The following is a 24,975-nucleotide window of genomic DNA, read 5'->3' on the forward strand; positions in this document are numbered from 1 at the left end:
ACATAAATATTTTGTCAATGAATATAATACATAGAATTTTGCATATTGTATTCTTCTTGAGGGAAGAGGCTCTTATTTTACAGCTTCATAGTGTAGGTATACATTAAGTCTGACATTCATGTATTCAATAATCATTATTCAGTACACACCCTATAAAAGGCTCAACACTGGATACTGTGAGGGTATCAGACAAGGATCCTAGGAAGGTAGTAAGAGTGATATGTAATGTGTACACAATTGATCCCATGTAGGACAGAGAGAGAAAGAGCCATAGAGAAATAAAGATATGGTGCTATTGAAATTCAGAGCAAAACCAGGTTATTCCCAAATAAAGGATTAAGGAAAAACTTTTTGGAAGAGTTGGCTTTGAGCTGGACCTAGGAGAATGGGATGAATTTAGCCATAGAAAATGGAATAGATAAGAAAGGAAAAAGAAAAGGTAGCAGAAGTGCATAGAAAGTATCTTTTTACATATAAATTATGATTCATTAAAACAAGACCAATTTTTTCTGAAATTATTCTATTACTTTTTATGCATAATTATCTTCAATTATTGTAATATTCACCTTTGAAATATTCAAAAATAAATTATCCTAATCTCCCATTTTTTCTTCTTCCTTGTCTCTTAGGGTTAGCTAAGCCCATTTAAGTATTAGCAGAAGAAAGATGCTGAAAGTCACTCACTTTCAGAAAATTATTCCAAAATCTCTATCAGCTGAATGTAGCTCTACAAAGCTAAATCAAGAAATTGTTTTACTCTCTCCTAGTTGTGTTTTTAGTGTGTGGTAATTTTTTTTTCTACCAAATAGTTTCTAAAAAAGATATAATACTTTATTATCACCATTTTTATGCACTAATATACAAAGATTAAATTACAATTTGTTTGAAAATATTAGCAGATGCTTTAAATATGTAGCCAATTCACATACAATATTCAGTGTCTGTGACATGATGCAAAATTTCCACCATCCTAAATAATTGTGCTGTTTTGATATGTAACTGGGATTATTAAGATATCATCTATGGTATAAATTCTTAGCTCATGATGGCTTTTCTATGTAACATACTACAAATAAAGCAATTACTCAAAGTTGAAGATGGTCATTTTCCTAATGATATGTTATATATATATATATATAATATATATATATATTATATATATATATATATAAAATGTTATGCTTAGCTTTAAAAGTATCAATTCACACTCATCTTTTTCCTAATTGCCTATAGTATTCTCTCTAAGTAGAATTTCCTTTCACTTCTTTCACTAAGCTATCCTTCTAGTCACGCAACATGCATACTTATGCATTACATGTATTTTTCCTCCACTCCATAATGACCTTAAAGTTGTTTCTTTCTTTGTCACTCCCCCCCCCCCAGATATTACTTAATGAAGCATCCAGATCTCTTTGGGTCCCATTAAAGTTGGTCAATAAATGGTCAATGCTGTAATGATTTTGTGACAATTAGTTCTATAGTTTCTGTCAATCACATATAGGGGAGAATCACTTAACTATCATAGGAACTTTTCCTACTTTCCCATGAAGACTGTAACTTTTTTTCAGAAAAAAATATTTGGGAGATAGATTTTTCTAAGAATGCATTTGTTTAATGACAATTTTATTCATAATTGCCAAAAAAAAGAAACAATGTATTTGTCCTTCAGATGGTGAATGTAGTAACTATGGCACATCCTTACAAACACTGCATAGTAATAAAAAGGAAGAAAACATTGATACACATAATGATATGAATAAATAAATATCAAATATATCATGATATGTAGAGAAGCCAGACTCAAAAGGTTACATATCATATCATTTCTACTTATATGGCATGCTAGAAAAGTCAAAATTGTAATGGCAAAAAACTGATTGCTGTTTCCAAGCCCTGGGAGGGAGAAAAATTGTCCATAGAGGGCCATAAGGAAACATTTTGGGTTGACTTAACTGCCCTAAAGGTTAATTTTGATAGTGGGCACATGATTGTTTGCATTTGTCAAACTCATACAAACTCTGTAACTTAAATGGGCAAAATTTACTATATATAAATACTACCTCAAAAAATGTGACTTTAAAAAAGTAAAAATAAATTGATATCTCAAAATGTGATCAATCTGAAAAGATATAGTCAACAATCATTTAGAGGTCCATCAAGAACAGAAAGGAATTATTCGTTCCATAGGCTGTTTTATAAAATTCCCTTTTCAGGAGTACAAATAACATTCATGTATCTTTTATTTTACAAATAAAAATTACATTTTGGGAAAAAAAAACTTCATTGAACAAATGCCTTATGTTTCACTGTTGTGTTAATTATGAATTTACTAAAATAATCTCCAAAAGTAACAATATTTTGTTAAATACAAGCTTACTTAATGAGTTTATTAGTTATGATAATCATCTAGTTTTAAAATAATGCACTGCTATTATTAACAATTTTAAGATTATTATCTTTTATCTCTCAGTCTAGTAAATAACTTAATAATTCAGGAAGACAATGGAGAAAAACCACTGCTAGAAACTCTCATATAACAGAACAGGAACTCAGATACAAGAGACAAAATAGCAGGATTAGAAATAATCCTGAGAAGGATGCTTTAGACAGCAAATGCCTTACCTTTGCGTTTGGGTGGCATAGCTGTTATCATAAGTCTCATAGGTCTGGTCATCATATTCACCCCCGTAGCCATCATCATAACCCTGAGGCAGAAAATGGTAGAAAGACCTATTAGCAACCAACTTGATTAACTTAGATCTGGTTTGGCTTAATGAGATTTTAAATGATGTGACCTTAATTTAGTTTTTATGTTTGGTTAGTTACTCTGCATCAGATTTTACTAGACTAATAATTTCCTCATAACCTTGACTAATATTTCATGGACCAGATATTAATGCTTAATAATTAAACTCAGCATGTCATTAAAATAGCAATACCTACCCTATAATTTATCTGGAATTTTAATCAATATTAAAGAAGACTATAAGACTATATAAGAAGTTAAAAATAATATTTTTGAAAATATTATGGTTAGATAGTGTGCTAATATCATGGTGGTGTTAACATGCTGGTTACAGCCCCACTGGGATTTTTTTCCCCCCTGATAATAATCACAATTATGACTGAAACTATAAAATTCAGGATCCTTAAATTGTTACCAACTTTCAATAAAAAAGATACAGTCACCATTGCAAAACAAACAAACAAGAAAGGAGAAAAAAGAAAAAGGGAAAGAAGAAAGAGTAGGAGGGAAGGAAGGAAGAAAATATGAGAGAGGAGGGAAGGAAGTGACAGAGGGAAGGACTGGGGGAGGGGAGGGAAGGAAGTGACAGAGGGAAGGACTGGGGGAGGGGAGGGAAGGAAGTGACAGAGGGAAGGACTGGGGGAGGGGCGGGAAGGAAGTGATAGAGGGAAGGACTGGGGGAGGGGCGGGAAGGAAGTGACAGAGGGAAGGACTGGGGGAGGGGAGGGAAGGAAGTGACAGAGGGAAGGACTGGGGGAGGGGAGGGAAGGAAGTGACAGAGGGAAGGACTGGGGGAGGGGAGGGAAGGAAGTGACAGAGGGAAGGACTGGAGGAGGGGCGGGAAGGAAGTGACAGAGGGAAGGACTGGGGAGGGGGGATAGGAGGCAGGAAGGAAGGGAAGAGAAAAAAAAGACAGAAACCCCACAAAGAGCCTTTATTTTGTTGTCCATTCTACAGTTTTTAAATCTCCTAAGTAAGATAATGTGGGTGGTGAGTTTGATTACCTAACTAAATTAATGCTACCCAAACTAATGCAGATTTGTCACTGCAGACGGTGAAAGCAAACTAGCAGCATACAATCCAGTTACCAATCACTGTGTGAGAAATTTCCTTTTATTTCCCTTTGTAGTCACTGACTATACTCTAAACCCTAGCCATCCACCTCACCTACTCCCTACCTCTGAAAAAAGCCTTTGATTTTTCTGCCTCTGGGCCTTTGCTGGTGTGTATCTTTCCCTGGAATGCACTTCCATCCTATCCCACCAATTCATAATTTCACTTCAGTCTGGAGGCTTATAAATCTCTCTATTATGTTCAAAAATTTAAACAAAAAATATGTAGACATGAAAGTTTCCATATCATTTTTGACTAAGATCTTGAGTTCATTTAATCTGAAAACTATTTTTTTTTCATCAACCCAAGAACGTTTTTAAAATATTATTTATGACTTCTCCATCTGGCTTACCACTTATATAATGCTATTATTTATATATGAGTTTTGCTGAGTCTGACTTTAATTTCTTTTATACTGCTTATGGTTTTCCTCATATTTTTGCTCTGCACTATGGGATCGTTTCTCTATTTGATCTTTGACTATTCGAATTCAGTTCGTGTTGAATTAAAAAATTAAATATTCTAAAGTTAATTTTAACATATAAGATTATTTTTTAAAATAGTACTAAAGGATTTATGCACAAAAAACAGCACTTTATTTCTTTGTCCCTCTATAAACCTCAATTCTCTTTAAGTCTTTTCATCTGTTATTCTACCATTAATTTTTTGTATTAAGTAATATGGTTAATGTTGCTGATTTATGAATTTTGATTATTTTCTATTGACTAGCCATTCAGGTTACTAAGGATTGTTTTTTAGAGTCTTCTCTACATTTTTCCCTACACTTTAATATAGTTTCATCATTACTTTTGTTAAATAGCCAATATCTACACTGTCATTCAATAATAAATATTATTCACTAAGAGTCCAAGTAGGTTAATACAATTCTTTTTTTATGTTCATATACTTTTTGTTTCTTCTAAAGTTAATAATTGCTCAATCATTTTATTATTTTCTTGGCTTCCTATATATTTTGAATTATTTCTTTGTAATTATCCCCCTATGTTGGGCTCCACACCCAGGATTCTCTCTCTTGTTACCCCTCCCCTTCTCCCCTTCACTCATGTACTCGTTCTCTCTCAAAAGAGTCTAGTTAACATACAATGTAATATTAGTTTCAGGTGTATAATATATCGCAGCAGCACTTCCATACAACACCCACTATCCATTATAGCAAGTGCCCCCTTAATCCCCATCACCTGTTTTACCCACACCCCCCCTGCTCTTGTAACTATCACTTTTGCTCTCTCTGTAGTTAACACAATGTTTCTTGGTTTGCTTCCCTCTTTTTTTCCCTTTGCTTATTTGTTTTGTTTCTTAAATTGACATGAGTGAAATCATATGGTATTTGTCTTTCTCTGACTTATTTCATTTACCATAATACTTTCTGGCTCCATCCATATCATTGCAAATGGCAGGATTTCACTCATTTTTATGGCTGAGTAATATTCCATCATATATATATATATATATATATATATATATATATATACACACACATATATATGTATACATATACACACACACACACACACACACACCTCTTTATTCATCAGTCATTGGGTACTTGGCTGTTTCCACAATTTGGCTATTGTACACAGTGCTGCTATAAACATCAGTATCAATGTATCCCTTTAAACTAGTATTTTTGTATCCCTTGGGTAAATACCTAGTAGTGTGATTTATGGATTATATAGTGTAGTTCTATTTTTAACTTTTTTTCTGTGTCTGTTAGCCGTCTGGATGTCTTCCTTGGAAAAATGTCTATTCATGCCTTCTGCCCATTTTTAAACTGGATTATTTGGTTTTTATGTGTTGAGTTTTATAAGGTCTTTATATATTTTGGATACTAACCCTTTATGGAATGTGAAATTTGCAAATATCTCCTCCCATTTTACAGGTTGCCTCTTAGTTTTGTTGAGTGTTTCCTTCACTGTGCACAAACTTTGTATTTTGACATAGTCCCAATAGATTTTTTTGTTGCTATGTCCAATGTCAAAGAGGTTACTGCCTGTGTTCTCGGTGAGGATTTTAACTAAATTTCTAAAATCCTCTAGGATTTTAACTTTCACATTTAGGTCTTTCATCCATTTTGAATCTATATTTGTGTATGGTGTAAGAATGTGGTCAGGTTTCATTCTTTTACATGTGGCTGCCCAGTATTCCCAGCACCATTTGTTGAAGAGACTGTCTTTTTCCCAATGGATATTCTTTCCTGCTTTGCCAAAGATTAACTGACCATATGCTTATGGTTTATTTCTTGGTTTATTATATTGTCTTGATCTATGTGTCTGTGTCTATCTTTGTGCCAGTGCCATACTGTTTTGATCACTACAGCTTTGTAATATAACTTGTGATGCCTCCAGCCTTGCTTTCCTTTTTCAACAGTGCTTTGGCTATTTGGGGTCTTTTATGGTTCCATAAAACTTAAGGATTGTTTGTCCTAGCACTGTGAAAAATGCTATAATCCGCGGACAGAAGACCAATGTATAGAAATCTATTGCATTTCTGCACAACAATAATGAAGCAGCAGGAAGAGAAATTAAGGAATCAATCCCATTTACAATTACACCAAAAACAATAAGATGCCTATGAATACATGCAACCAAAGAGATAAAAGACCTCTGAAAAGTGTAAAACACTGATGAAAGAAACTGAAGATGAGACAAAGAAACGGAAAGACATTCCATGCTTATGGGTTGAAAGAACAAATAATATTAAAATGTTTATATTACCCAATGCAATCTACACATGAATGCAATCCCTATCAAAGTCCTCCAGGTTTTTATTGGTTTCTATAACTCTGCATTTTTGAGTAGTCTAAACCAGTTGTTTTGTAGACTTTCCTATATTCTGAATTTGATTATTCTCATAATTACCTTTTGTTTCAATGTTTTTGAAAGGATACTGCACCTGTGATACTGTGTTGAACATTTATCTGATTGCAAATTTTAAAATTCTAACCCCACACTAGATTGATTAACTGAGTATAGAAGTTTAGGCTGAAAAATGGTTTTCGATCAGAATTTTTGAGGGCTTTGATTGAATGTTTTCATTACTATATATTGGTGCTGAGAATTCCTGCTACTTGTATGTGACCTAGTTTTATTTTATTTCATTTCACTTTTTTTTCTTTCTGGATGCTTTTACAAATTTTATCTTTGGTTTTCTGAAATTTTATAATGCTCTGCCTGTGTGTGTGTGTGTGTGTGTCTTTTCATTCAGAACGCTGGGTACTCAGGGAGCTCTTTCAACTGTGGGAGCTTGTGTTCTCCAGTTCTGGCAAATGTCATTGTACTTTTCTTCTCTCTTTGTAGTACTCTTACTAATGAGATATTGGATCTTCTGCATTGCTGCATTAATCTTTCCTTTATGTCTTATGTGATATCTCTTATTCTTTTGTTTTACTTAATGAAATCAATCTTTCAGCCATAGTATAAGATATATAACTTTATTTGCCCACCTGTACCCCTCCAACACACACATTAACAACCATTAGAGTGTATATGGGAGGCTCCTGTGTTCTCAGGTGAAATTTAGGCTTCCTAGTTCTCAACTCAAGGCTTCATCTCCCCTCTGGTAGAACAACAGTTAACACGACAGCTGGAATTTCCCATAGCTGAACAAGACAGGCAGTCTGGTTCTCTATCTTGGGGATTACTGGGTCAGTAACTAGGGCATTAATTGTATTTGGCACAGGTGTCTCAGGGGCTGCACACATCTTTTCTAGCATCCATACTATTGTTCTCCAACAAAATTCTAAAAATATGGCTTCATTGACCCCCAGTTGTTACTCTGGACTCAAAGCTCTAGCTTCTAACAGAAAGCAAGCCAAGTTTTGCTTTTGTTTTGTTTTTGTGTTTGTGGGCCCACACTAGAAGAGCCAAGGTGGGACTCAGGTACATATTTTCAGAGTCTTCAAATCCCTAAATTTCCTATGTTTTCCTTGTTTTTTCTGTTGAAATGCTACTGATATCTAAAGGTTATTTTATATTACACAATCTTCAGGAAAATTTTCCTGCTTCTTTCAAGTTTATGGTAACCCTTGTCTTCTGAATTCTAAAAGACTGTTGTTTTTATCACCAGTACTTAGAACAGTACCAAATATGTACTGTATTTTTTTTTTTTTACAATTTTTTCACTTTTTAAAATTGAAGCTCCTGAGACACATGGACTATGTCATACTTAATCACCTTTTTTTTTTAGATGCCTTATGGTGTTTAGTATAGTTTATTCCATAGAGTATTTTCTTAATAAATATGTATCAGATTGCTAAATTAGCATGAAGGAGAGTATTCTCACCCAGAGCAGATATGGATTGACTCAAATCAGTCACCACTGAAAGAGAAATATTTTAAATGATGATTTTATCAAGTAGTAGTTTTATCTCCATTTATGAAGGATAGCTTTACCATCTAGCTTGTGGAAGGCTATTACATCTTCCCTCCTCACTTACACTTTTATTTTTTTAAGTCTTACACAGAAAATCCGTAAAACATACAGAAATCTTTCCTGGCAATGCACAGTTTCATAAGGTATATAGTGCAGTGGTCCCCAAGTAATCGTCCTTACTGTAAAAGGGAAAGTAAATGTGGATACTTATACATAGTTTATTTTTGTTTTCTTACATTTGACATAAGTTTATATAGTTTTCTTAGGACAAGTAAAATTATGAATCATACTGGTAATGTTCTAACATAAATCAGTAAAATAGAAATGCTCCCTACAAAGCCAGTCAGTATCTGTATGAGATTCAACTTAGATATGAATAATCAACTAAGAAATCAAAACATATTCTTCCCATTTTTGCTCCATTGTTTCTGCTGTTTCCTTTGAAGAAATTACTTTTTTTTTTTTTTAAAGAAATTTCTATGCCCAAGGAGGGGCTCGAACTCACCCCCTGAGATTAGGAGTCATATGCTCTTCTGATTGAGCCAGTCAGGTGCTCCTGAAGAAAATTACTATCTTATGTCTCTGCCTATTCACACAATTGTACTAAAAATTATGACTTTTTTTTGACAATAGAAAGATTTTCTTTATTAATGACTCCAAGTGTATTTCTTAGATATAGGGGTTTTGAACTCAAATACTTAGGAGAAAACAAGTTAAGATTGCTTTGTCCTGCAATTTATTACCAGTGACATACTGCAAGGTGCAACAGCTTGGAAAAGGAGGAAGAAGGCAAGGGGAATGGGGGAAGATAAAGAAAAGGAATTAAGTCGATCAAATGGAATTCTTTTTTTTTTCCTTTTTTTAAAAAAATCTTGAGAACTATTATGTCCTTGCCAGCACTGCTCATTTCTCCAGATTATTTTCCAAACATGTACAAAATGGAACCAAAATGGAGAACCCCTTAAGAACCTGAAGCCGCACCATATGAAAAGCTATGATTAGCCAGTAGCCTTCTGTTGCCGGCCACCTCCTCCTCCTGCTCCCAATTCTAGCGGTATGAAAATGGTCTTCCCTGTGACTGTTTTCAGTTTTCTCAGTGTCTGCACATTTCAGCACCTCGAGGAAGTTGCTGGTTTTGCCCACATCATATGTGAATCTAGGCCTTAGAGCCCTTGAGGTGGTAGTGAAGGTGGTCCCAGGACATGTGGATCGGGTTGTTGGTGCTTTCTCGAGCCCTGGCCTCGGTGTGGTGAGGGAATGAATGAAGGTTATAGAGCCAGTGTTGTCACCTGCTGCAGCATCTGTGTCTTTCAGCTCCAGAGGAGGTTCCCGGTGGCTAAGGGGGAACTATGGGGGCTGTGTGTCCTTGTTTGAACTCTTGCATGGACACTTTTCCAATCACTACATCATCGTTATCCTTAAACACTGTACTGAAGACTACTGTGACGCTATCCTTTTTAGACTAAACATACATGGTCTCACCATCCCTCTAACAGATAAATGCACCGTTCTCTCCTTCTCTGCCCTCATCTTGGGATTAGAAGCATTTCTCAAAGACAGAGGCAAAACAATTTAATGTCAACATGCCAGCCTGATGCCCAATGGAATCCTTGCATGCCGGCAATATTATCAAGGTCATATAGCAAAGAGACATTGTATCCTGGTTTGTGATTTACCAAGAAAACTCTGTACATCCTCTTTATTAACTCATCAGTATCCCGTGCCTGAAGTTCCTTGTAGAATTTCAAAGAAACACTGACCATCACTTTTTTTTTTTTTCTCCATTGGGATTTGAAATATGATAGAGGACTCCCATCAAAATCTGCAAGTTTTACTTCTACTGCTTCTGGTTTGTGACCAGCGGCCACATTTTTTAACTTGCGTGTGACCTCAATGATGTCATTGCTCACCTCCAGCAGGATTATGCCAGCAGCTGGCCCCCAAGCCTGAACCCGGCCTGCCCAGCCACAGCTGATGGTCCAAGACCGTTTTAGATGCTAATTAAATTATCAGGGTCTCAGAATAGAATTTTCTATATCCGATGTCCCAGTGAAAGAGAAAAACACCTTCTGCAATTAAAAGTTTTAATGTTATTTCCTCCCAGCTGAAGCCAGATGATTTGGCATCTTTCACAAAAAAAAAACAACAAAATATCCAAGGAGGAAAAGATTCATTGTTTTCTGGAACATGGTTATGGAGAACATCTCTTCTATCTTGAATTCCTTCATATTTGTGAAGTTATAAATTCTTTAGTTTTCTATTCTTTGAACCAAATAAAAGATCCTTACAAGATCCTTAAGAAATGCAGTCTTGGCTATTTTCCAGATCTTCACCAAGTCCTCTACAATTTGCTAAAGTTATAATTTGAAGTGGAGTCAGATGTGAAGGCCTGAGTAGTGTGAAAGAAGAGAATGATTTCTTTGTAGTTCCCTATGAATTCTATATAGGTCACTTTATACATATACTTTATGAATATTGGGCAAGGCAGCTTATAGGGGAGATGTGCATTACTATAAATACATAATTATACAAAGCCACCCTTTTCAAATCTGCTTTAGATTTTTTTCTCTGCCTTCATATGCCTACTAATTTTTCAATTTAGTTTAAGCACTCCTTCTTGAACTATGATTTCTGCACCAATTTTGGGTTTCAAATCTAAATAATATTGGCTCTCTCTATATGTAGGCTTAAAATAATAGTAATTTCACCAGACTGTATATTAATCACTGAATTTATTATCCAAGCAACAGAGATAAAAGAAGAATAAGACTTAATTCCTGTCTTTGAGAGGTTCTCAGCCTGTGTGATCTGATAACTGTTTAACAAATGCCTCTTCAAAAAAGTATGTGCATGTGTGTGGTATGTACGTATATATATTTTCACTATAAATTTGACTGACATAACCACACAATTTGCAAATAAAAATCAAATATATAAATATATATAAATTTAATTTATACTTATAATAAACTGTATATTTAATTTATATTAAAATTAAATTTATAGCATACAACGTACAGATAAAATATCTAATTTATTTTGTTTTATACACATACAATTTCATTGTGACTTGCTATCTCTTGTAAAATCAGTTTTTATAATTCTGATATTACAATGATACCATAATAAATCACAAAACAGATAAAACATGACTATCATCTTTTTTTAAAGGCACTCTATGAATTTTAATTAGCATAAATACAAAGAAAATACACCTAGGAATATCCCAATGAAACTGCTGAAAATCAAAATTTAAAGGCATCCAGGAAAAATTGGTACATTATCTTAAAAGTGAACAAAAAGAGACAAAGCCAAATTTTTCAACAGAAATGATGGAAGCAAGAAGACAATGGAATGCTATCTCCTGTGGGATGGCTATCTTATTCAGCAAATAAGACAGCCTTGTATTGATGAACATTCTAAATCTGACTTGAATGCCATTTGAAATTTTCATTCATGTTGGTTGGCAAGTAAAATGAAAGGGAAATCTTAAATACATATGTCAGCTTTATTCATTTCTCAGTTATGTGAGCAACGTTGTTCTGAGTTGGACAATGGCTTTTACATACTAGGAGAATGGTCTCTAAATTTTGTGTTCTGTTCACACTGTTACAGGCTATAGGATGATACCATTTTAAGGTAAATCTGCATTATTAATATTTTCTCCATAGTGTTCTTAAATCTACATAATCAATAACAAAAGATCAAGTCCTAGCTTTTGGCATTTGCTGGTATCTGTGGTGTAAATAGTCTTATCACGGCTGATTTCAGGATATCAACATGGAAAAGCAACAAATTTGGGAAGAGATAAACAGTAGCACACTATTATAAATTATTTTCACCATACAAAAGCAACAGACATAAATAACCTAGAGCATGGATTGTAATAAAATAATCAGATATGATGAACCTGAAAATATTAACTATCTCTTTCATATAATTTATTTAATTTTAATTTAATCTTTAATAATAGCTGGATCAAATAGCCAATCACAAAATTTCTGAACATTTTACAAGGGGTCTGGTGAGCCAGCAAAAGTCAGTTGTAGCACACCACTACTCTCAGCTTACTATATACATGAGACCAGTAGATGTCTGAGACACTGAAATACCTATGGAAAGCATTTAATAGAGTATGTAATAGGTGCTATGAGTGCAAGAATTTCTTAGGAAAGGTCTTAATTGAGATGGTTATTTGTGGATAAATCTCTGTTTCTAGATGGACCAGCAGGTGGTGTGGGAACATTCCACTTTCCAAGAACATCAAGGGTGAATGCCGGGCAACATCAAAGGAAATCCGGTGTTAGGGAACTGTTAGCAGTTGAATGTAACTAAAGCACAAAATGTCTATGAAAGGGTAGGCAGTCAGGCTCAAGAAACAGATAAAAGGAAGTTTTGAAGTTCTTCCTGTGACATGGTAAGGAGCTTATCTGTATGTATCCTGTAGGCAAGGGAGCCATGGAAAACTTTCAAGCGGAGGAATGACGAAATATACATCTGCATTTTGCAACTGTCTTTAATTCTTAAAAATTCCAAGTCTTTTGGGATGAGGCTCCATTTTCCCCCTCTACTTTCTTGAATATGTTAATCATAGTTATTGTAAAACCTCTGGATGATAACTCTAACATCTGAGTCATCAGTGCCTTCATTTTTTTCCCTCTTGCTTTTGGTTGAATTGATATTGATCTTAACATGCCTTATAATTTTTCAGTGAACCCTCTCCTCAGTGTTGTGTATTGAAATTTGTGAAAACTTTGGCTGATGGTATTTTCTTCCAAAGACGATTAAATGTTCTCCCGATAGGCAGTTGAGAAAGCAGCAGATGACCTCAATGTCCTGGAGACTTAGTCTGAGGCAACTGGACATAGGTGTTTCAGGCTTAGATAGTCTGGGCTACAAATAGAGCTCTGGAAGTCATCAGCACATAGATGACAGTTGAAATAACAACCACTGTTCAGACGGTCTATGGAGATGAGAAGCTTAGGCTACAGCAGGCTCTATGTGAACACAATGTTTGAAGTCCCACTCCCCTCTTTAATTGATCTTTATCTCACTAGGAAATGGAAGGTACAAGCATCCACTATAATAAACAGAATCATGTTTTCTATAAGAAGAACTCACTCCAAAAAGAAAATCATTCTTGAATTCATAAAGAAGATGTTATTTCTTGGAAAGCCTATTGTAAAAGTACCCATGCTAATGTATTTCTTAACATTGACCTGTACCGTGAGAATCCTTGGCTGTCTCTGTGTGCTCTCTACCACCCACAGACAACAAACCAAAACATCTTGGCAAAAATGGAAACATAAATAGATTAGGTATTAAATTTCCTCAGTATATAGAGGTTTGCTAATCAGTGCTCATTTATGGAATTTCAGAAGATTTCTTGTACCTCAAAAAGGGAGTTATCACTCATAATAGTTTAGAACATCTCTGACTGCAATGTAGACATGCATACATATGTTTTCAAAATACTAAATTATGTTACTGACACTTTGTTAATGATTGTTGTAATGATTTTACATATTTAAAAAGTTGAGTTGGATCGTATGACATTGCCATAAAGTCAATTTTCTGTAGTCCAACCTAATACTAGTATTAGAAGCTATAATAACTAACATGTTTTTATCGACTAAAGAGAAGTAAAAATGTGTTATGATGCTAGTAAATTATTGTGGCTTCCAGAAGAAAATCATTTGGATTTAAATGATATGAAACACCATCCTCACTCTGGTATATACCTATACTTTCATCGAAGATTCTTAAACTTAACAGGCACGTTTAACGTTTGGTCATTATTCTCATTACAGGTTTTATTTTCTGTAAAAGGTCAGTGGGTATTAAAAGAAAGTAAAAATAAAAGGAAATAACATGGAATTTTCAAAAATAATCGAGAGAAGAAGAAAATAAAGACAAGCATGAAATCAAGAACCATTAAACATTCCGGAATTAAGTAATTTAATTATGAGGGTCAAGATTATAAATTTGTCACTAAACACTAAAATATTACGCACAGAAGCAATTTGCAAATGCTGCCCTTTAATGGTATTGAATATAATTAACAGGTCAAACAGAACTTGACATTTAACTTTCTTTATGAAGTGTGGTTAATTCTTATAACATATGTTCCCTCCTTAACTTAATGAGTTATATCATAAAATGCATAAGATCCACTTCATATATGATCTTTTGTTATTATAATAACACTTCCTGGTAATAATACAAATTAAAAAACATAAAATATTATTAGAACAAAAAACTAAACACAGAATGTCTATGTTTTAATAGTCAGTATTCCCATAAGATGTAATGATCAATGCTTATGACAAGTATCTCCTAAATTATGGATTATTTATGCTTTCCCATGTTTCTTTTCTTAAAAGTTTTATTTTGATGTGATTATCTCCCTATTTTTTTTTAAAATCATGCATTCCCTATTTAGTGCTGTAAAGATGCATTTCTTACAATGTAGAGGAGATTTTAATAGTAACTTCCATTTCTTTTTTTCTCACTGCAAGTAGGGCTGCCTATTACAGATTGCTGGTTTGGAGCCGCATGGCTACGGACACCCCTCAATGTGTAGCTTTTGTTACTGATGCAGGAGGTCAGTTCACTGACTCGCTGCGGGAAGTCATTATCTCTTCAAAACCATCCTGCAACAGAAGGGTCCACGTAATTGGTGGGGATTCACTGCACCTAACAGCCTAACTCTGCAACGAGGCAAAAGTTGAATTTTCAGAAAGTTTTCTATGGAAATCAGTGAATAAGTCCCTAATAAGGAGTATTCTATACTACCTTCATCTTCTGTGTAGATTGTAGCTATTAATCAGCTTTTCCATATATATATATATGTATACTTTACATGAAGGGTAAAGAAATAGCATATTTCTGAGACCTAATTTCTTTGGAAATTAAAGGCTCCAAAGGAACTGTAAGACCTTCTCTATCGAGTATTATTCATGAACATGTTTTTTTAATTTTCTGTTAAAAAATTGTATAATAAAACAAAGTATGTCACAAACCCAGAATAATAAAAAATAATACAACTTGGTGCTTGGTGAAGAGAGAGGGAAGTAGTAGCTATTTATAAAATGCTTCCATGGTGTAACCTAGGTTGGATATCCTGTAATATTTTAGTTATTTTCCCTTAACATGCCATGAAAGATTATTAACTTTGTGTTTCTTGAGAAGATTCTTTTGTCAGTAAGGTTTCCCTACCCCATTTTTATAAATGCCTTTTAACACTTTACAGATCGGGCAGCACTATGTTCAATCTAATTAATGAACAGCACTATGACTAATGAAACTGGAAGTTTACAGTAATGTACTAATGAATGTTAGTTTGCTAAGGGATCCATTTTAAATGGATGCTTTATGTACTTTGCATCATAAGCATCAATCCTGCTTCAGAATAGAACCCAAAGCAGATGCTTTAAAATCAGTGTTATAAGTCTCTAAGACCTTCTAACTCACCAAACAGAAAAAAAAAGATAAAATTGGTAAACACTTCATGATTAAGAACAGGATCAAGTTTTAGAAGACAATTCATGTTTTTCATTCATAAGTACCAAAAGGTTAAAGATGAATAGCAGAGCACTGTCATAGCTTAATATATTTCTAATCATAGGTATCCAGTGGGCTGGCCACACAAGGGGAGAGTTTCTTTTCCTTTCTTTTCTTTTTTTTAATGTCTTTTTACCTTCAATAATCTACATAGTGCCTTGAGGTTGATGCTGTTCCAGGATCTAAGAAATGGAGGCCTAAAAAGTTGTTAACGTCATTGGAGCTGATATGATTCAAATTATCTGATTCAACCTGTGGACGGCAGGGGATAAATTAGAAAACAAAACAAAACAGAATCTAAAATTTTAGCATCCCATAATGACTCTTGCCACACTTCTTGGCAATATGATTTTGGTTGTGGAGCAGGGATTTTAATAGCTTGCAGTACGAGAGTATGATGGCATGATGTATCTGTTTAATATTTTTCAGTACATCTTCCCCAAAACTATTTGAGCTCTGATCTTTAGTAACATTTTTTTCCAATTAAAAAACAATTTAAGAACCTATCATTTACATTCATAAATAAAGCAATTTTGGTATTTAGTTTTATACAATTATCACTTTCTAATAAATTATTCATCAGGCAAATGCATATCAAAATGAAATAATGATTTCATATAAGCCAGTTAAGTAATTTTCATTTTTGTGGTGTTTTTTTTTCCTGTTATATGGCACTGTATATAACAAAAATTCTTTTATTATCCAAAGGTGAAAGCATTTCTTTTTTTTTTTTTTTTTTTTTTTAATGTTTTAGCTATACAGCTTGTTCCTTTTTTTTTTTTTTTTTTTTTTTTAAGATTTTATTTATTTATTTGTAAGAGAGAGAGAGTGAGAGCGAACACAGGCAGACAGAAGGGCAGGAAGAGTCAGAGGGAGAAGCAGGCTCCCTGCAGAGCAAGGAGCCCGATGTGGGACTCGATCCCAGGACGCTGGGATCATGACCTGAGCCGAAGGCAGCTGCCCAACCAACTGAGCCACCCAGGCGTCCCAGCATTTCTAATCTTTACAGATTACTATGGTTAGAAATATAGCGAGATGTAACAATGCCTTTCTTTTCATCCTTAACCTTCTGATCTGAAACTTCGTCCTGTTCTTAATCATGACAGCATTTACCAATTTTATTTTCCTGGATTTTTTTTCTCTTTCAGCTGTACTTATTTTCATGAGAAGATATAAACATTCACATTAAGTTAATAATAAAATATTTACTTTGACATAGAGTAGGGAGGGGTCTCACTTCTGAATTAGCTTTAGTTCTGAGCTTTACTAGTCTACTTTTTAAACCACTCTCACCTACTGTGGTCAGAATTTGCTTTTTTTTTTTTTTTTTTCCCTTAAAGCTCAGGCTTTCCTTGGGATTCATGACTCAAGGTATGTTGGAAACCTGCAGTGCGCCAAACTGTCTGACCAGGCAGGAACCCCGTAGCTTCATTGCAACCAGATTAGCTGTGTTTTAAGTTTTACATGAGAGCAACTTTAATCTAAACGGTTTCATAAACCATGGTAGAGAGCATTCTGCTTTACTGACCATTTTCATGTGTTCTATTTCAACTCCCAAACATTAGCTATTAGGGCTAAAAATATCAGTTTGCCATATACACATTTATATCAAAGGATCATCAAATACACAAATTTCTATAAAAGGATCATTCAGATTGCTGTATTATTCTATTAACTATTCATTTACTCTGTGGTAATTAATTTCTTTCCAAATTTAACATTGCATTGGCTTATAATGCTAAAATTCCTATTGTATTTCATACTTGGCAATTTTATGTATCCTAGTGCAGGACTTTCCAATAGATCTTTCTGTGATAATAGAAATTTTCTGTGCTTGTGCTGTCCAATATGGTAGTCATAGTAAGATGTAACTGTTGAGTGTATAAATGTGGCTGGTGTGACTGAAGAACTGAATTTTTAATTTAATTTTGATTTTAAAATTAAGTGGCCATATGTGCCTACTGGGTGCCATACTGAACACTGAAGCACTTAGTGAATAAATATATATGAAATACTAAGCTGCCAGTATTTTTTTAATGTCTGCTTTCCTTTTCAGTTCAAACTTAACCAAAGAAGGAGAAAAAAAAACCAAAGGATTTAGGCTTTATAAGTGATTTCATTTTGATAGCAAAAATGATGGATTTTTGAATCTGCCATCCACTCTGCCTTCATCTTTTCTATCTCATTGTATAAATTATCCTTGATTTTCTCTTTTGAATTTGAGTGATTTCGCTTTCTAATGAATGAAATGGACTGAGAACTTGGAGGCATGTTCAAAAAACTGACTTTTTAGGGAGCATTCACAACTAAAATGAAGATACCATTAGTGACATAATAATCTTTGATAGTTCTGAGAAAATTTCAATATGCAAATATCCAAACAATAACAAAGAGCCATGAGGTTAGGGGAAATGTAAGACACTTTCTGAGTCTGCACTTATCCTTCTTATAATCATTTTTTTAAAGGTTTATTTATTTATTTGAGAGGAAGAGCGAGAGCATGCGAGCAGGGGGAGGGGCAGAGAAACAAAGAGAGAGAATCCCAAGCAGATTCCCTGCTGAGTGCTGAGCCCAATGCTGGGCACGATTTCACAATCCTGAGATCATGACCTGAGCCAAATCAGGATTTGGATGCCTAACTGACTGGGTCACCCAGGCAAGCCCTTCTTATAGTCATTTTAAAGAATTAACCAAAGAGGAGACAAATAGACCCATATGTCTGAATCTTCAATGATTTAAAAGACGGTTTTTTTTTTTTATCTTTATGTTTCTTTATTTTTTAATTAAGTTCAATTAGCCAACATATAGTACATTATTGGTTTTTGACATAGTGTTCAATGATCCACAGTTGCTTATAACACCCAGTGCTCACATATAAAATATGTATATTTTATATGTGCCCTTCTTAAAAGACGGTTATTTTAAAGCAGCTCTTCTGTTGTCAGTTCTGCTACATTCCTTACTGCTTATAAACTAATAGAGTGACCTCTGAATTTTGTGCTTGAGGAGGCTTTCAACATTCATGAAATTGATAATGAAGAGTTTTTTTTCCAAAATGAACTTCATTATTTTTTTTTGTAGTTTCATGTTTTTTTAATTAATTTTTCATGTTTTTACTTAAATTCCAGTTAATAATGTTAGTGAAGAGTTATTTTAAGAATAAATAAGATTACTGTGTGGAAAAGGATAGAAGTCACCAGAAACATGTTATGTGTGATAGTATCCATTTTTTTAAAAGAACAAGAACAAGAAAACAACACTCTTGCCACAAGGAGAATATACACACAGGCAGAAGAAAGTCGGGATTGATTACAGCGTCATAAGAGATGAAAGGTCAGTTTTTAAAAATCTGTGTCATGCTTAAATCTGAGACCAGTGAATAAAGGCTACTTTTGTTTGAGTAAATGGTAACAGAAATGAAAGAAGCAGAATCATGGTAGTGAGGCTTGTAAAAAGATTGGTAAATATAGAGAACAACAAAGGGAACAAGCCAGACCATTCTACTGCCTATATTTCTGTTAAATCTCCTTGATTAAAGCGCTTCCAAAAAAAAAAAAAAAAAAAAAAGAAAGAAAGAAAGAAAGACTCCTCTAGCCACAAAGCACATTGTGGGCTTTTCTGAACTTCTACTGTTCTTTTCATGTGATGGTGATGGCTAGGTACCAGCTCTGTTGGTTATTCCCATTCACCTCGCTAATCCAGCAGGATGCTCTGCTTACCAGCTCTGGTTCATTTCTTTGGAAAGCAATCAGGTGATCCCAGACAAATCCATCTTCTGATTCTATGCCTCTATATTTCCTTTCTAAGCTTTTTAACATTTCTTTATTTCTCTCTATTACCAGGGAGTAACTGCCTCTCTCTTCTCATTTATGACCAAAGAGGAACAAGGAAAAAAAAAAAGAACTAGGAAAGAGTAAATCATCCCAGAGATAGTCAAATTTGACAAATTTTATAGTTCTTTCCAAGGTCAAATTCCCATGTTTCTGATTTTATCTTGAGTAGCCTTGCATATAAATGGTGTTAAGTCTGTAGTAAAAACAAGGTAAACTATGGTAGTGATCGTAATGTTATTGCTATTATTAGCAAAGCAAACAGAAATATACAAACATAAAATTTTATGTTATAATATGTCATAGTACAGTAAAGAATTTTGAGTGACATATTTTGGGATCTGTGGTAAACACTTTACATAGATTACTCTTACTCTGTTTACTGTTAGGAGGCTACTACTTTTATGCATACTCATTTTAGAACTGAGAATATCCTTATATAATTTCTAAAGTAAAGCTCTAAGTGGCAGTGCCTGGGTGGCTCAGTCATTAAGCCTCTGCCTTGGGCTCAGGTCATGATCTCAGGGTCCTGGGATGGAACCCCATATTGGGTTCCCTGCTCAGCTAGGAGTCTGCTTCTCCCTCTCCCTCTTTCTTCCCCACTTCCCCGCTTGTGCTCATGCATGTGGGTGCTCTCTCAAATAAATAAATAAAATCTTAAAAAAAAAAAGTACTAGTTACCTAAAGGACCAGTGACTCAACTTCTGAAGTTCTTGAATAACCTGCTTTTTCAAAATTTATACTCAATTTCCAAACTCCTGCCACTACTAATAGTTTCTATATATTGATTTCTACATTAGGGATAATATATGTGTCCTATTGCAAGAGCCCAAATTTGACACAAAGGTGGGAAAGATGTTCAGAGAAAAGGGGACAGAACCATCAGCTAAATAGCACACAGCTAAACTGTCCCTGATGCAATCCATCACATTTTTGCTAAATAAACATAACAATTAAATGGTGAATGGTGCTGGATTTTACCTAGAAAGAGGAGTAAGGAACTGTTAATTCAATTCTAGGGATTAAGCAAATTGGCACACTCTGATGGAAGAAAAATACTTTTTCTGCCACTCGGCTGGCAGAAAAATACTTGAGCAAAGGGTATTAGTTAGCGAGAGCTGCTCTAACAAAATACCACTGACTGGGTGGTTTAACAGAAATTGGTTTTCTCATAGCTCTGGAGGCTAGAGGCCCAAGATCAGGGTGTCAGAGGTTTAGTTTTTTCTGAAGTCTTTCCCCTTAGCTTGCACATGGCTGCCTTCCCGTGTGTCTTCATGCTGGCCTTTCCTATGTGTGTGCATTCCTGGTGTCTTTCTGTGTCCCAATCTCCTTCCTCATAAGGGCACAAGGTATACTGGATTAGAGCCCACTCTAACAATACCATCTTAATTTAATTACCTCTTTCAAGCCCCTTTCTCCAGATCTAGTTACATTCTTAGGTACTGGTTGTTAGGGCCTCAACATATGAATTTGAGGTGGGTGAGACACAATACAGGCCCTAACAGGCAGGCGGGAAGGTCTTAAGACATCGCAGGTCTGGGACTGGCATGTGGGCCCAGTCTCCTCAGTTTGCCCAGCTGCAAGATAAGGGTTACTTTTCCCATTTTGCAGCTGAGAAGAGTAAATAACTTGCTCAAGACCTCACAGATCAGTAGACAGCAGACAAGACTCAACCCAACTTTAGCTGATTCTAAACCCAAATCTTTTTCCATTAAATCAGGGTGCCAAATCTGCTGTTCTATAAGTCAAATATCCAACACAATTGTAACTGAAATATAAGAAGATAAGTTACTCAACTGCATTATTTTTAAACTTTCATTCCATTAGCTTTCTCCAATATTTGTCTCTAATATTACAAACTTTAACAATCTGAGAACCTAATTATTTCATTTGACAAGTGTATTTGGAGTGTCTGTAAGGTGCCAGGCACAATTTCAGTAATTGTGATACACAAGTAAATAAAACAAAAATCTCTCCATAAATTGAGATGATAGTCTAGTTGCTGGCTTATAGTGGAGAGAAAGAATAAACAAAGTAATTAAACTGAATATATATTATGCTATATGGAGATAGATAGCTGGAAAAAAAATAGGTCCAAGTTTTTGGGACAGGCAATGGGTGAGGAAATTTTAATAGGATAGTCAGGGCAGGCTTTCCTGAGACAGATTTATCATACTGTTTGAATAAGATGTGTTTTGGACTGCAAAAATAGTAATAACAGTAACTTAAAAAGAAGACTTGCAGAATTCACTGGGACTTAAGCTCTTAGTTCCCTTTCATTAGCTATTTTATTCATGGTCGTGTATGCATCTGCAAACCAACTAGAACTATACTGAATTCAGTAGTTCACAGACCAGAAGGAAAGGCAGCCCTAGGAATGCTCCTCACTCTCTCCCCTCTTTCCCTCTCTCTCCTAGTCTTTTAGTTTCTATCTCTCTGTCTTTTGGGCATCTCTACTTGACAGGGAACATAGGCACTCGCTGCTCTGTAGTCATATTTTTTAGCAGCTCAAATGCTAAATGTGGACCTGTCCCATTATTCATGAGTGGGTCAAGAGAGCATTTCAGTATCACGAGCTCACCAAGTAGAAGTCCTATGTGTGCTGTGGACTTCATGTTCCCTAAGTGAGCAGGTGAGCCTGTGATTACTTCTCAGACCTCCTCTTTCTCTAAATTTAGGTACAAGTCGGAGAATCAAGAGTTATAAACCCAGACTATGTTTAAAGACACAACAAGGGCAGGATTTTAGGAACTCATAGAAGTAACTGTGTCTTAGACTTCTTTGCTCCTTTGATTCTTCCCACTTGAAACATGATCTTACATAGACCTTGCTCATGGTTTTTATAAATTTTTGTAATTGATTATTGGGAGAAAACGCTGTATTGGCCATGGAAATTTTTTTTTTAAAGATTTATTTATTTGACAGACAGAGATCACAAGCATGCAGAGAGGCAGGCAGAGAGAGAGAGAGAGAGAGGAGGAGGAAGCAGGATCCCTGCTGAGCAGAGAGCCCAATGCGGGATCATGACCTGAGCCGAAGGCAGAGGCTTAACCCACTGAGCCACCCAGGTTCCCTGTGGAAGTGTTTCTTAAACTGTAACTTTGAAGGCCAGTATAAAGTATTGTAATGATAGCAGTGTTTTTCAACCCACAGAGTTAATGAATGTACATTTTCAACGTGAAGTTTTTCCTTCAGATATTTCCATTACAATTTTGACTTCAATACCAAGTTTATAGTAGAATTTAGTATAACATTATCTCTTTGAGCCCAAATGATATTTTACATCTAACAAGTTAATATTTCATGGAATTTTTCCAGGCACTCTCTTCTCTGAAGTTGTTTGACATGTATAGATTTATGTTATCCTATGTATAAGAGATTATTTTTATGTTCAGCAATGTATGAAAATAGAACACCAAGGGGTTAGGTATAATGTGCTTTCTAAAGAAATGCTTTAGAAGCTAGATATCAAAGTAAATTAATAAAATCTCTTGGTATTTTTCCTGGGCCTCATCCCGAGATTCTAATTTAATCGTTCTGTACTAGGGGCCTGAGCATTGGGAAATTCTTAAGGTTCTCCAGATTACAGTAATGAATAGAGAGATTTGAGAACCACTGTTTTGGAGTCTTATTAGCCCTAGACTATGGATAAAAGTCCCTATTGAGGCTGATGGGTCATCAAAACTAGTCTACAGAAAAACATTCACACAAACAAATAAAAAAGCAGAACAAACAAAAAATATTCCCCAAACCAGAGCCTATAAGAAAATATCTGCCCTGGGAACTTAGACAGTGCCCAAGGCCGTCAACTTGAGCTCATGCATAAAAATTAGTAGATTCTTTTGAAAAATTTACTTTAATGCACAATTAATAGCATCAATCAGCAAATAATTCAGATCTGGGAATGCTGATCAGGAGACAGACAGCAATCCATTTTATTGCAATGTGAGAACCTAAAAAAATACCTCTTAAATAGTTATCCCTCCTCCTTCCTGTCACTTCTAGATCTTGTCATCTGAATTTTTAATAGCTTTATTCAGCTGTAAGTAACACAGGGTACACTCTACAGAACATTTTCCAGGTATACAATTTGACACAAGGATGTATAATCAAGATGATAAGCCCTGTCCCCAGGCAACCCCAGTCTGTTTTTTGTTCCTATAGATTAGTTTACATTTTCTAGAATTTTATATAAATGGATTCATTCAGTTACCTTTCATTTACCTTTCACTTAGCATAATTATTTGGAGATCCATTCATGCTTTGGCTTTCATCAAAGTTCATTCTTTTTTATTCCTAAGTAGTAGTCTATGGGACTACTATGGAACAACTACTATTTTTGTTTTCAATATGTCCCATTTGTTCTTCTCATTTAAACTCTTTTCTGACATCTCTTGAATTAATTCAGTATTTTTTAATCATCCAATTTAATTTCCTTTGTTACCTTATTACTATTGTCATTTTGGTTGTGTCTTTATATAGTATATAATTTAAATTATCACAGTCTACTTTCATGTGATACTTACTTCATTATTGTATAAGAATCTTCTATTAGTCTACTTCCATTTCTCCCCTATGCTGTTATGCTATCATCATACAATTTATTTTCGTATATCTCAGTCAATTTTGTTTTTAAGCAATATAAATCTTGAGAAACATCTTATATATTTGCTCATCTTGTGTATTTATACTTACCTAGTGCTCTTCATTCCATACGTAGATCCAGATTTCCATCCACTATTACCATTTTCCTTCTGCCTAATGAACTATCTTAATAGTGTTTTGTGGTTTGAGTGTATTGTTGGTGAATTATTTCAGCTTTTGTATGTCTGAAAAAGTGTTTATTTCACCTTCATTTTTGAAAGATCTTTTTTTCTGGGTATAGAATTCTAAGCTTACAGACTTTTCCCCCTTATTTCCCCCAATACTTTCAAAGTTGCTCCACTGTCTTTTCACATGACTATTCCTTAAAGAATAGTCATTCCTTAGAGAAATCTGCTCTTCCCCTGATCTTTGTACCTCTGTGCATAGTGTGTCCTTTTTCTTTGGCTTTGTTTTCAATTTTCTCTTTAGTACTGGTTGATCAGTTTGATTAGGATGTGCTTAAAACAGTTTTCTCTACATTTTTTGTGCTTAAGGGTGCATTGTGCTTCCTAGAGGTATGGGCTTACATAGTTTTCATGAAAATGGAGAAGTTTCAGCTAAAGTCTTTTTCAAAGAATTTTCTATTCATTTCTTTTTTCTACTTCTTTGTATTTGGCTTCTTGAAATTACTCCATAATCCACTGTGCTCTTTTTATTTTTTTGTTCTCTGTGCTTCCTTGTGAATAG

The 24,975-nt window shown here is 34.6% G+C and overlaps 1 protein-coding gene across 6 annotated transcripts in view; it reads right to left on the reverse strand.

Moving 5' to 3' along the window:
- The window catches only part of KHDRBS2 (KH RNA binding domain containing, signal transduction associated 2), a 636,352-nt gene that overhangs the window by 83,859 nt on the left and 527,518 nt on the right, over nt 1-24,975 (reverse strand). For all 6 annotated transcript variants that reach the window (XR_009354772.1, XR_009354769.1, XR_009354770.1 and 3 more), the window contains exon 7: nt 2,623-2,705. Coding sequence is in view for 2 of the 6 variants with exons in the window: in XM_059178344.1 (XP_059034327.1) it covers nt 2,623-2,705 (83 nt within the window). In the remaining 4 variants the exon portion in view is untranslated. The remainder of the gene's footprint in view (nt 1-2,622; nt 2,706-24,975) is intronic.

The sequence above is a fragment of the Mustela lutreola genome, chromosome 6, assembly GCF_030435805.1.
Source record: "Mustela lutreola isolate mMusLut2 chromosome 6, mMusLut2.pri, whole genome shotgun sequence".
Lineage (NCBI taxonomy): Eukaryota > Metazoa > Chordata > Mammalia > Carnivora > Mustelidae > Mustela > Mustela lutreola.